We start from the raw sequence: 12,642 nt of genomic DNA, 5'->3' as shown, positions 1-12,642 counted from the left end.
TGTGTGTAGCGGTCATTTCATAATAAAGATGCATTTCTATCGCTTCATTTCAGTTTCTCTTGTTTATTTTACGAATCAAACTATCACATGTTGAAGAGCAATTTTTACGCCCGCTTTGAATTGCCATTTATAGGCCAAGGAATTCTTACCAATATAGGAAGCTGGAACAGGGATAGCGACCGCTCCCACCAACATGACCGAATGTGGTCCGGGTTCGATTCCAGCCAGGTACCATTTGTGGTTTGAGTTCGGTTGTTGGTTCTCGTCTTGCTCCGAGGGTTTTTCTCCGGGTTCTGTGCTTTTCCTCCTTCCAAAAAAAAAGCAACTTTAATTCTTCGAATTCCAATTCAACCTGAATAGAAGAACGGGATGAAAACCAGCTAAAGCCGATCTTACATGATATATAAATGATAGCTAACCTACGAGTTAAAAACTCACTTGGATTTTAAGGGTTCATTGTGCCATTGAAATGGCAAAAACATTTTCGACCAATCAGGACGCACATACTTATCCAGTTAATTTACAAAATAGCATGTAAAGCATTCTCGGCAATCTGCAGACGTCTGTTGAAATATGTAATTTGTGATAATCGGTATTGACATAAATTAATATTTTGCCGACACGGAACGGAGAACTGGGTGAGAGAGTAGTATGCGAAGGCTCATGGGTAGTACGTTTGTAAAAAGAGACGGTTGAGAAACTTATGACATTCTACGGTCAGCCTTGCCACCAGCACTTTCCCATGAGGTTTATTTTTATTACGTAATTAGCGTCATATGATTTGTTTTTTCATTCTGTTGTTAATACAACAGAACACCAACACGCCCATGCCTCAACCTTTGAGTGTGTTCGGTTGTGTAGGGAAGGCAATTGTAACTTGCTAGAAAGTTTGAAACTCAAGAAACTTGTAAACAAACGGTGAATAACCTTCCCCGACGGCAGGAAATTCTCTCGTCACGCGATCATGAAATTCGTAATCACGTGATCACTTGAATCTGTGAATGAAAAAAATGGTGCGTGTAACAGCCGGAAAAAAGAGTCAAGTCAACAAACGTCTGGGATCAATAGTAACCAACTGAAAGAATGTAATAATGCGCAAAAAAAAAAAAAAAAAAAAGTGTAAATGTCGTGTTTTTACTCTTTATTAGGAAAGAAATCAGTTTTATATTAATTCGCTTTGTTCAACTGTGCACAGCTCGCTAGGCAATTTCCATTCTAAGCACACTACATGTTATAAATCATATATCACACGCTTCCTATATTCAGTGGGCTCCAGAAAGACGTTATACAGTAGAGTTTACATTTCTGATTACGGTAAGGTAAGTTCTGGTCGGAAATGGCAGTGTAAGCCTGTGTAAACTCGATCTTCGAGCCTGGCCGATATGAATAGCGACACACGTCATTGCTTTATTCACAAATGCATATATCAAGAGCGACAGCTCAGTGTTTACTTTAAACCCGGGTATCAATTTTTAAACTACTCTTTAATTTATCGCACTGTCTTTTTTGTCAGTGTTATTCATAAAGTATGCGACTGGATTGACCGCCATTTTCTCAATATTGGTCTACGAGTCCGCATTGGTCTGCATTGAATAGTTTAGTCCATTTTTGAAGACTCAGTATCATCTTTCATTAAAAACAACACGTGTTTGAAGATCTGACGATGGTCTTTTGATTAAATTCGACGCTCTTCGGCGTTGTTGCTTCGCTGTGTAATCGTCTGCAAATGTAACCTTTCGTCGCTGCGATGTTGGACTAGCCTCATTTGTAATTGACTTAGATTTTGGACGAGTGTCTGATACCTCTTTGGTTTGACGGAAAATTCCGCCTTCTGCGAGTCCGTTTAAGGGGTCGGAACTGGCACGTGGTCTTTGCATAGATACTTGCAATGTGCTGGCCGGGTTCATCTCTGCTTGTCTACCAACGGTGTCGCCATTAAGAGGACTGTTGCTCAACTGGCCGTCTTGCAGCCTCTTGATGTTATGGAAAATCAGAGTGAAAGCATTATCCATCTCCTTATCGTACTTGCTTCGTATTCCTGAGCGGTGGCTGTCCATTTTTTGGCACCGTTTCTGGTCTCTCATAACGCTGTTATTTTCTAATCTGGAAGTCGATATCTGTCGATATCTGACGTAGAATGAAATATTTAATGCAGCCCCCCTAGTTAGTCCTAAATATAACAAGAGGACCATATGTTATAAAACAATGAGCTCTTAGGATTACGTCAAAAACTACTCCAATTAATAAATGTTTTCCGTGACTATTGACCCGTTGAGCGGCTATTGGCGCCTGCTAGCTAAAACTCACGCGTTTGAACTGAGGCCACGCTACTTGAGGTTTGCGGCTTCGTCTGTAAACGCCAGTATATAACTCTGTCATGGCGTTAACACTACACAAATTTGAGAGAAATATAGTGTTATCAGCACACGACCATGGGCTACGATATTTGTAATCCTTGAAATGAAATGTTTAACAACTCAATCATGAAACGTGACAAGGTATCTTACGCATCCGTACTTTGCAAGATTTAATAACAAGTGCTTAATTAGCCGTAAAACGCTAATATGCAATATAACGTCATTTGAATTTTCAATGCCGTATACCAGCCAGCTGAAAGATAGAAGCGGAAACCTTTATCTAGACACGATAGCTGTCTATAGCTTAAAGCTTACGGCATTGATGATTTGCATCTAACCACACAAAGGGGTGGCGGCCATATTGAATTGGTTGACACAAATAAAACAAGCTTATTAGAAATCTTTTGTTAATATCCTCCAACATAGCAGCGATGACGTAGATGAAAGGCAAGAATTGTGTATAAAAATGAAGAAGACAATAAAATAAACTGTCTTAAAAGTGCGTTCCTCCATTGTTCCTTACATTTTGCTCGTCACTTCTTGTGTAAATAACCTTTTTAATTTGCGATAATCGAGGTGAATACAGACTTTTCATGATATAATTGCCTTAGTTTAGACCTTATGCTATTTGTAATTTATCTCACACCTCAGGCTAATTGAGGTCAACCAAATTGATGTCTGTTTGAAATTCATGATTTAATACTGCCCTATTACGTACATAGCCTAGACAGCCAATGTGACATTTGTTTGGTAATTTGTTAATGCTTTATTGCTTTAGAAAGATACATTTTGCAACGTAATCATCGAACGCCCTTTTCTGTATCGCCTGGGTTAAAAAAAGTAAAATTTCAAGGACACCAGAACAAATTAAATCCATGGTTTAAATGATCTACAACTGGAATCGTTTTATAAAAGCCGTTGCGGTGTTCTGCTATACCGATCCGAATTAGTTATAGCAGCAATCGAACTTTCACTCCTCCTGGGCAAGACCCAGGAAAAAGTGTAGATACAATACTGGGAGAAAGATTCGTTGAATGACGTACATCGACGCTTTGCGAATTGCATATACACGTACACTTAGTGACCAGTCACCTTGGTGTTTTAAGCTACCTGATTGGTTCGCTCAGTGTTGGGCAAATCTGCATTGTCTACCCCTCATGCGTGAACAGAAAAAAAAAAAATGGCCGGCGTGAACTCGCTTTTCATTAGTGTTTCCGAAAAAGAGATTTTGGAAATATAAAACAATGCCACATCAGTTGCAGTGAATTGCATTACTTTACAAAAGGCCGGAAACAGGTCGCCCTGTAATTTTCTCTTCATAAAAATGGTCTCAGTTATCAATTATGACACTCTTAGCTTTCATTCTGCCACTCTTTAAACTCTTTCAATTCTTTTGCTCTTTAGTGACACCTATTTTCTTTGTTTTTTTGCATGACAAATTTACACGAACAAACTGACATTTTAACCAAGGTGGAGTAGGTGATGTTTCGTGTTTGAACAGGTTAAGATGTCTGACTGTGTAAACTACTCGAAGGGGAGAAACTGGGTTGCAAGCATACAAGAAAAAAAGTCGTCTGAAATATTAATTGTGGATTAATGTTACTGCGCAACATCCTTCCAAAGTAAAAGTAAACTTTGAAGTAACAGGTCAACGAATCTTTAAACAAAATAGTTCAAATATTTCTTTGTACTTGTGTTTAGACCAAAGATTTTTCTATCCTGCCTTTCTTTCGGTAGAATAGAAGTACGCCCGAAAAATTGAGGTAACTGGTTTCAGTCAACTTTTGGCAAGCGTGTCGCTCAAAGGAAGATAACAGGCCGGCACAAAACTACAGCTTTAGAGGGGAAGAGACACTCGAGTGAAACTTAAAATAATAGATGGAACCTGGAACTCTGGTACATAGTTTAACACGATATCTCAGAATCAGACTTTGTTTCCTGATTGACTGATATCGTTTATAATCGCATACTGCGTGTAAGAAGCGATGAAATTGTCTTCAGAACACCATCAAAGGTTACTCTAAGAGGCAAAGTATTCAGTTCATTTGTCATTTTCCTGAGCATCTAGTTACAACAGTGCTTGAGGGACAAAGCACGTAAGAACAAGTTTGGTAGGAAAAAGTTTAGAATAGTAAATAATTAATATTCAAGAGGAAGATAATAAAAACGACCGCTGCATGCACTGCACAAACGAAAAAAACGCATCATAAATGACGATAATTGCATGGAAATAAAGACGGAACACAACTCCAATATGTGTTCTGGTATCTTTTAAAAACACTTCCGAAATTAAGTCCACCGAAGATTTTTTAAAGTCGCAGTGTTAAACGTTAAACGTCTCCCTCTCTTCAACTGAAGCGTGAAAATTGTTTTCAGTTCTACTTACAGAAGAAGAAGAACTTTATTAACGTGTCGAAGTCGCTAGCATACAATGTATACTAATTAGGGACACCTAACTACGATTACTTATCTAATAATTAATAAAATATGAAATACATGTACGTATGTAAGTGTTTTAAAATATAGATATAAAACAATGAGTCATGCAGTAAGATCAAGTGTTAGTTGTTACATAAAGAACAGTCTCTACAAGTACTGTCCAGCAGGCTTGTGAAATCAACCAATTTTTTCCAATTTACAGGAACACATGCAGCAAGCCAAATCAAAGTTTTATCTGTGGTAGCAAACAAGAAGATATTCTGAAAAGCATTTTAAAGATCATTGACGACACCTACTCCGATAACCATAACGTGAGTAGTAGAAACGGTGAGCATTTCAACAGGCAGTTAATGGAGCTTGTTTTAGATATACTGAAAGGTTTATTTGATTCCATCTTCCTTTCTTTCCTCCGCGTTCGCTCGTAGTCGTTCGCTCGCTCGCTTGCTCACTCACTTGTTCTTTCACGCGTTCGTGCACTCACTCGCTGTTTCACTCGTTCTTTTGCTTTTTCACTGGTTTGTTCGGTTGTTAGCTCGTTGGTTCCCTCCATAACTCAGTTTTCCCGAAAAAGGTGTTTACTACATAGGTAGAGTCCCTTTTTTTAGATTTTTAATGCACTCTTTTCACTCTAATATGTCGTTGAAAATTGAATAAGTAAATATTAGAGCGAAGATTAAAAAAGGCACTGAAACTGCAGTGTCGAGAGCAAAACTGACGAAGAATTTTGTTCGCTTGTGTCAGAGTAGTGTGTTAATAGTCCTAATACCTCTATCAATAAATAATTCCAGCTAAGTATAGTTCTTTGAGTTTCTCAGTCATGGAAGAATTTCTTCCCTAACATTTGAATTCATCGGTAATATAATAACAATTCATTTTGTTTTTATTTTTGCAGAAGAGTTTCAAGACTTTTTGTTCAATCATGATGAATTAACTGTTTCACTGTCAAGTTTACTACCACCTGTTGAAAATCATGTGTGAGAGTCTATACTCCTCTGACAGAAATTTGTTAAGTGTGCTAATTATGCATAAATCATTGCAAATTTCACAGTTACATTTTTAAAGATGAAATGGAAAGAGAAGGTAGAGAGGACACTACAACTGGAACTCGTGAATTCGTAAAGGAGCTCAGTCGCGGTACTTTGAGTTATTTTGGCCACGTACAAAACTACATTCGAATTGAAGGAAACACTGAGTAAAATAATAGTTTACTAAAATAGAAAAACACCAAAGAGATAATAATAAACAATAAAGGAACAAGGATGGTTAAGGATGGAGACGATTTACATGGATTACAAACGACAAACTTCAAAATTTAGACTTAACCCTTTCAAGATGTGCTAACTGTGACTTAGCTCCTTTAAAGTCAGCGTTAAGTGAATGGTTAAATTGATTCTCAAAGAAATTTTGGAGAATTTAATATAAGAGAATTTGTCCGATCTATCAAATGAAATGGAGACATGAGTTTTGTAAGGTGATAAGATGTATTTTCATTTCATATACATTTTTTATTGATGGATAGCTATTAATAATCGTTATTTAATTATGAGATAGGGATGGAGCAGTAGCAACTATTTAAGAATAAGTAGTAATAGTAATGTAAATTGCTATTTAATCATAATTACGATTTTGAATCAGTGCAGGTAAATTTGTATTTGATAAGTGAACCTTCAAATGTTACTAAAGTTGTACGAGCCCACACCGGCGACAAATTCAGTTCAGGTCTTAGGCGTAAAGGGCTCTAAATCACATTCTGTTGTTCGAATGATACCCCTTTGGTCAATCTACAACCGGCTGTTTTACAACAGCTGGTGTAGATAGGTTAATATGGTAACTCCTTTTTTATAGAACCAATTTGTAATTTTCACTTGTGCCGTTACCACTATCAGCAACGGGAAAATGGGGACGAGAAGGCGGTAGGGGACTGCAAGGGAGGAATCTGTGAAAAGGAGGAGGAAGACCCCAGGGATTGATTGAAAGCCGGGAGCACCGACAGATAAGGTGTGAGAAGTCAACAACTCCCTCTCCTCTCTCTCCTTATATATAATCTTTAGTGCTGTTTTGAAGGTTTTAATCTAAACTTCCGACTCTGTTTAGCAGGTCGGAAATTGAGATTTTTCTGTACATAAAATTATTTAATTGCAATTGAGTATAAGGAGAGACGACATATTTAAAGAAAAAGTGAACAAAGCCGAGATGGCTTGCAATAAATTAGGATTTTGAATGCATTGATGGCAAAATTTCTAGGCTAGGTATCAATTCATGAAATGTGGTGTTTTAGTATGATAAATATTGTCCCTTAAGTATGGGTTGTAAAATTATTTAAAGCAATGACATGCATAAATGCCTTTTGCTAATTCATATGCGTTGTTCTAGATTCTATATAAGCAATATCGTGAGTTGTTTTGGAGAACTGGTACCTCCGAGAAAGAAAATGAAGTTTGATGTTGAATTGGTACACAGGAAGTCCAATAAAATATTAGCTTTATTTTGACAATTACATTACGAGCTTGAGTTTTCTTTGAGCGAACAGTCAAAGAGACGTAGCCGATGATGTTTTTCAATCGTTTCCTTAAATTTGAAAGTTATTTTGTACATAAGGAAAACTAGACTTAAGACGTTCGCGCTAATTGTTTCTGCGCATCCTTACTGCGCACGCAAATTCACACGCCATGTCATGCATAAGCGCGCGCGCTAAGTAATAAAATGAACAATGATAGGACAGATGGCCATTGCTACATCTTTGCCTGCGTTTAAAGATCTTAGACGGTCGGTGACTCCTATTTTCTTTCCAGAAACAGATTTTATTTACAGTTATCTCCACATTGTCCAAAAATGAACAAAAAATCAATGCGGGAAGTTAATTCAAGATTTCTGTCATCTTGTAGACTTGCCACAAGTCGACCTTTTCTTAATCCTTGACTTACTTATCTCCCTCGAGCGAAGCGAGAGGGTAATCTTCGCGCGACGAAAACCTTCGCTTAGTCTCTCGCCAAGCGAGAGGCAGATTGAGTGACGAATGCGCGAGCGCGAGCGACGAAGTCGCGAGAGGTCGACTTGTTTCGCTTGCAGGGAAGTCAGTCAGAGCCCCAATTTTTGGCGCGAAAAACATGATTGACATTCCTCAGATTTCACACGTTCCGCGCGCGATCCTCTCGAAGGGAGAAAATGGCGGAGGGGACGCCGACCAAAACGTTTTGAAAGTCGTTGTGTCCCCGAACTCGAAAGAAGTTGTTTAAGGAAAGCGTCAACTCTGTGAAAGCTCTCTTGTGTGAAAAACGGAAAGAATTTGCAACGAAACGACGACTTCAGACAAGTGTTCACGAAAGTCCTGAAAGTCATTCACTGACTGCTTCTTGCAACCCGCGGAAGCCGGTAAAACGGGCGGTCACCTTTGCTTCTGCAACTGAGATGGTCACATCTCTAGACGCTTTTGAGGGGCTGTCGGCTGTAAAGGCAAGTACAGTCGAATCCCTATATATCAGGGGTTTCAATCCGTTTCATTAAGGGCCGGGCAACGGGAAAATTTACCGGCTGCGAAGACCATTTTGCCCAGCTGGTTTGACCACTTGGTGGAAAGTTTCCCTTATAATAATTTCGGATCAAATGGTTTTGTCCGCCTTTGCGGAAAACCAGTTGACCTCCTGCTGGAAACGTCAATGAAACCCCTTCCTACAAAGCGGCCACCTATTAAGCGGCCAGATACATACATACATGACTATAGGTTTACGGGTAACGTAGAGATGTGTTTAAAATATGTTCACGAATGGAGCATGATATATTTATGTTTGATTCAGACTTAAAAGGTGGCTCAAAACAGATTCCAGGGCTTAGATTTTGATGGATTATTATTACCACTCTTTATCACTTAATGCTACAATCATGGAATCAAAACACTGCCCAGTCATTGGTGAACACGTTGTTATCATTTTTGTGACACAATAGGCTACCATAGCAACAGTATGACCTGCTAAAAACAGCCTTAATTACAGCTTTAGGGGCTTATAATTATAGTCCTGCGATGGACTAGCATCCCATCCAGGGGGGAGTAGAAATACTCCTAGTCGCTTCATGCTACAGAAACCGGGATAAGCTCCGGCCTGATGGGCCACTTGGCTCGCATGCAGACTTTACCTTACCTTACCTTGATCCAGAAAAGGCACGGCGAAACTAACAATGGAAATATTATTGGAAAGGACTTATAGAAAGTCTAGTCATCTTGCGGCTGCAAGGCGAGTGAAACTATGGTCGCTAAATGCGAACTCACCAGTTGACTAAACTCACTTTACATGTCCACTTAAACAATATTGCCAGGGAACATTTCACTTTAAAGATCTAATTGCAATATTTTTGGGCTTACAGAAGTTGTGGCCTTATTTGCTGACGAAGCCCGAGCTCCAGCTTGGTTAATTTTGTAACGGTGCATAAACATCCCTGTTAATAATTTGGATCTTATCAATCATTTTCTTTAAACGATCGTACTCCTGCACAGCTTTCACCACCAAGGAGTTTGTCATGTGCTTCAACTTTCTTCTCTAAATGCGCTTGCTTAAGGACGACAGTCTCCAGAACCCCGCACTGTTTATCTAAGTGGATTGAAAACACACCATTCAGTAACAAGAAGACACAGGCAATGAAGGACATAGAGAGATGCATGTTGCTGAGTTGCGCTCGACCTTTGCACTGAAGTGATGATCAGGAGGGAGAGGTGAACACGTCAGATTTGACTGACCCTATGATCATGGCCATTATGACGTCATGGCGAAGAGGCGCGCAAATGCACGAAGTTTTCGAAAATGTCGTCGTCGCCTCTCGCTGATACAACTGTTTGAGGCGGATTTCTCCAATCATTCCAGCTTCAAATGGTATTGTATTTGGATCTCAAGGAGTCATTATCATTTTTCTTTCTTGAGAGGTAAGCAGATTTTCATTATAACTGACAAATCTTGCTTAAAGTGTATTTCAAGTGTTACTGTCATCGCTCTCCGGTGGAAATATGTGGGGCAAAATTTTGACAATTCGCTCTGTAAAATTGCGTTTTTTACGTGATCGGTAGCTTAAAGAAACGTGTAACTTGGTCACAGAATAGCTTACATGTAGAAGGAAACATTGTAATTGAAGATGATTTTGAAGAATCGGCAGTAAAAATGATCAGTTCATTTGAGTAAGAAATATCTGCGATCTCGTACTCGGCACATATCCAGCAACAGGCCCAACAAACAGAAATACTATCCACAATGATGGAAATGAGAACTTTCACAAACAAGAACATAAGCTCAATTTTTCAAATGAGACTTAAAGCCTGCCTACTGCACAGCGGTGGTTAAAATGCAGACTGCAGACTTTTTAAGAATCGAAATATATTGTATTCCCATTTCCTTTATTTAACAAATAAAGAAGCCTAAGCCGTTTATTACACTGTGATAGCAATGTAGAAAACAGGCGAGTGTTTTCTACATTTCTGGAGTGTTGTCAAATGTCTGGAGTGTTTTATCACAGTGTAATACATGGCTTAGGCTTCTTTATTTGCTTTATGATATAGATTTACACACCCAAAACAATAAAACACGCCTTTTCTATGTTATATTTAGCTCTTATTAACCGAGCAGGAAGTCTGTATGGGAGAATCTTGACCAAGGTCGTGAGTACAGACCGAACGCAGTGAGGTCTGTACACACAAGAGAGGTCAAGATTCTCCCATACAGACCGACTAAGCTCAGTTAATAAGATGTTCATTATATGGCACAAACAAGAATAATGTAATTCGTTTAATGTAACTGGTTTGTACTAACTATCATTTTTTGCTTGCGAATCGGCGATAAGCTGAATTAATTCTGCTAAAGTTTGCTTGTCCTGTTTACTTTTTTTTCTCATCAGGCTTTATGGCACTTCCATAAATATATATTGTTAGATGAAAACAGTCAATGACTTTGTATTTTAGTTTGCAACTTTCTTACCGCAAAATATTACCTGTCTAGATGGGAAAATCTAGAACGCTTTCAATATCGATTTCAGCCAATCAAACTCGTGAATTCAGTAGTTCCCAGTCCTTGTGAGACAGAGCCATATAATAAACTCTGATAAAACATGGATTTTTGACCAATCAGAGTGCCCACAGGGTCCTATCTATATTTCAAAGAGATCTAAGTGCTGTTAGCCTGAAATATACGGCTCAGGTTAGCCGGTGTATGGTTAGCTGAATCTCTCTCTCTGGGAATATGATGTTCTTAAAAAGCCTGCAGTCTACATTTTACCCATGGTTTGCAGTCTAGTCTTGTAAGACTTTTCTTTAAACATATTGACATACAAGGTACTCTCTCCTCAGCATAGGCCTCTTTTGTGCTGCTTTGACTGTAGGCTGGTAGTTTGGAGTATGTTCAATTTCCCATAGGGAGCCTCTGTGGAGGAGAGTACAAGATCCCATTTATATGGTCTTGGGTACTGAAGACAACCCTTTCAGACCCTTCTGAGGCAACTTTATCAAGTGTTTATATGAAACGAAGTTGTCCCTCCTCAATTACTTAGTACATGTAAGCCTTTTTTCATGTTCCAGTGCTCAGTTATCCTTCTTCCTTTGGCTTCCTTTCAGTCATTTGATCACTGTGGGGTTTTGTGAGTTAATTTTGATTTCTTCATACCATGAGTTGCCCCAGGTAGGCCAGTCATAGTATTTTGACGAAAAAAGGTTATCAGGCCTACCAGGGTTACCCTGGTTATGTTGCTAAGGGTGACTTGTGTTTCACTTTCTCAACAAAATGGTGAAAGTTAACTGGGCTAGGGTCAATGGGGTAATGGCTTTCTTGGTTACTTGAGACCAAATAAGGGGCCTCACAGTTGGCTGGAATCATGTATGCTTATATAACAAAACTTGAGTTCCAAACTCTGGTCACCTTGAGTTCCTGTTGCTGGATCTTGTTATGTGTACAAAATTGGCACAGTTGATCAACAACTTAGGAATTTGAAGTTTGATTTATTTTAATTCCAAAACAATATTGTAGCTGTTCTTTAAGTAAGGATCCAAAAATGCTTTATGGAGAGTGTTTGATGTAGTTTTATATGACACACTTCAGAAATTTTATTTTTTCTTTGTGCAGGTGAGGGTGCTGAAAAAGTTTCTCTATGTGAAAATCTGAAAACCTTAATTCAATACATTGATACTGCAAATGAGCTATTTTATGTTTTATAAATTATGATAAAATATTAGCTCTTGTACATTACCGCATTGTATCTGCTTGGACAGGACTTAAAAGGTGGATGGGGTTGGATTGTTTAATTGTGAGAATTACTTTTTTTAATCGTAAATACATATTGAGTTCCTAGTGCTAGATCTCATTAGGAAATTTATCTTATAGTTTACACTTGCTGTTGAAAAGAGTTGGGGGAGATGTAAAAACCAAAGAGGGAAGGGAGGTCGTATAAACATTTACTCCAGTTTTCAACTGGTGAATATTAAGAGGAGTCTTATTTGATCTTTTTAAACCTTAGGTTACCATCCTCCACTACCTTTGCAAGACCATTCAAGCACTGAGGCCCCATTTCTGAAAATACATTCAACCACCATGGAAAGCTATCTATGTGTTGTCATTGTGCTGTCAATTAAACATTTACATGTAAAACCCAATCTTGTTTGTGTTTTTTGTTATTTGCTGAAAATGTATGCTTATCATTCTCTTGAAGCCAATAATAAACTCATCAATGCAAAAAGCAACAGGGAACCTGGGATGGATGAAGCTGGGGAGAAATCAGGGTTGGGGTTCATGTTTACGAGTACAAGCTCTGACACTCTTCTCTAGAATATTTCTTTGTAAAATAATTGTTAGAGCTATCTTTATTTACATAAGATTTATGA

General features: G+C 38.5%; 1 protein-coding gene across 1 annotated transcript; it reads left to right on the top strand.

Moving 5' to 3' along the window:
• Nucleotides 1-9,498: 9,498 nt before the first annotated feature.
• LOC149106753 (uncharacterized) lies at nt 9,499-12,642 on the top strand. The gene is made up of 2 exons (XM_089298117.1): nt 9,499-9,708; nt 12,279-12,642. The coding sequence occupies exons 1-2, from the start codon at nt 9,552-9,554 to the stop codon at nt 12,584-12,586; spliced, it is 465 nt and encodes a 154-aa protein (XP_089154243.1). The 5' UTR covers nt 9,499-9,551; the 3' UTR covers nt 12,587-12,642.

The sequence above is a fragment of the Orbicella faveolata genome, unplaced genomic scaffold (assembly GCF_042242905.1).
Source record: "Orbicella faveolata isolate gen_17 unplaced genomic scaffold, um_ofav_v1 contig_3, whole genome shotgun sequence".
Taxonomy (NCBI): domain Eukaryota; kingdom Metazoa; phylum Cnidaria; class Anthozoa; order Scleractinia; family Merulinidae; genus Orbicella; species Orbicella faveolata.
Note: the sequence above shows the minus strand (reverse complement) of the source record. Positions and strands in the feature narration are given on the sequence as shown.

Coding starts and splice junctions, on each gene's coding strand:
- LOC149106753 (XM_089298117.1), top strand. CDS start 9,552: ATGGCGAAGAGGCGCGCAAATGCACGAAGTTTTCGAAAATGTCGTCGT. Junction 9,709..12,278: donor TCATTTTTCTTTCTTGAGAG/GTAAGCAGATTT, acceptor TTTAAACCTTAG/GTTACCATCCTCCACTACCT.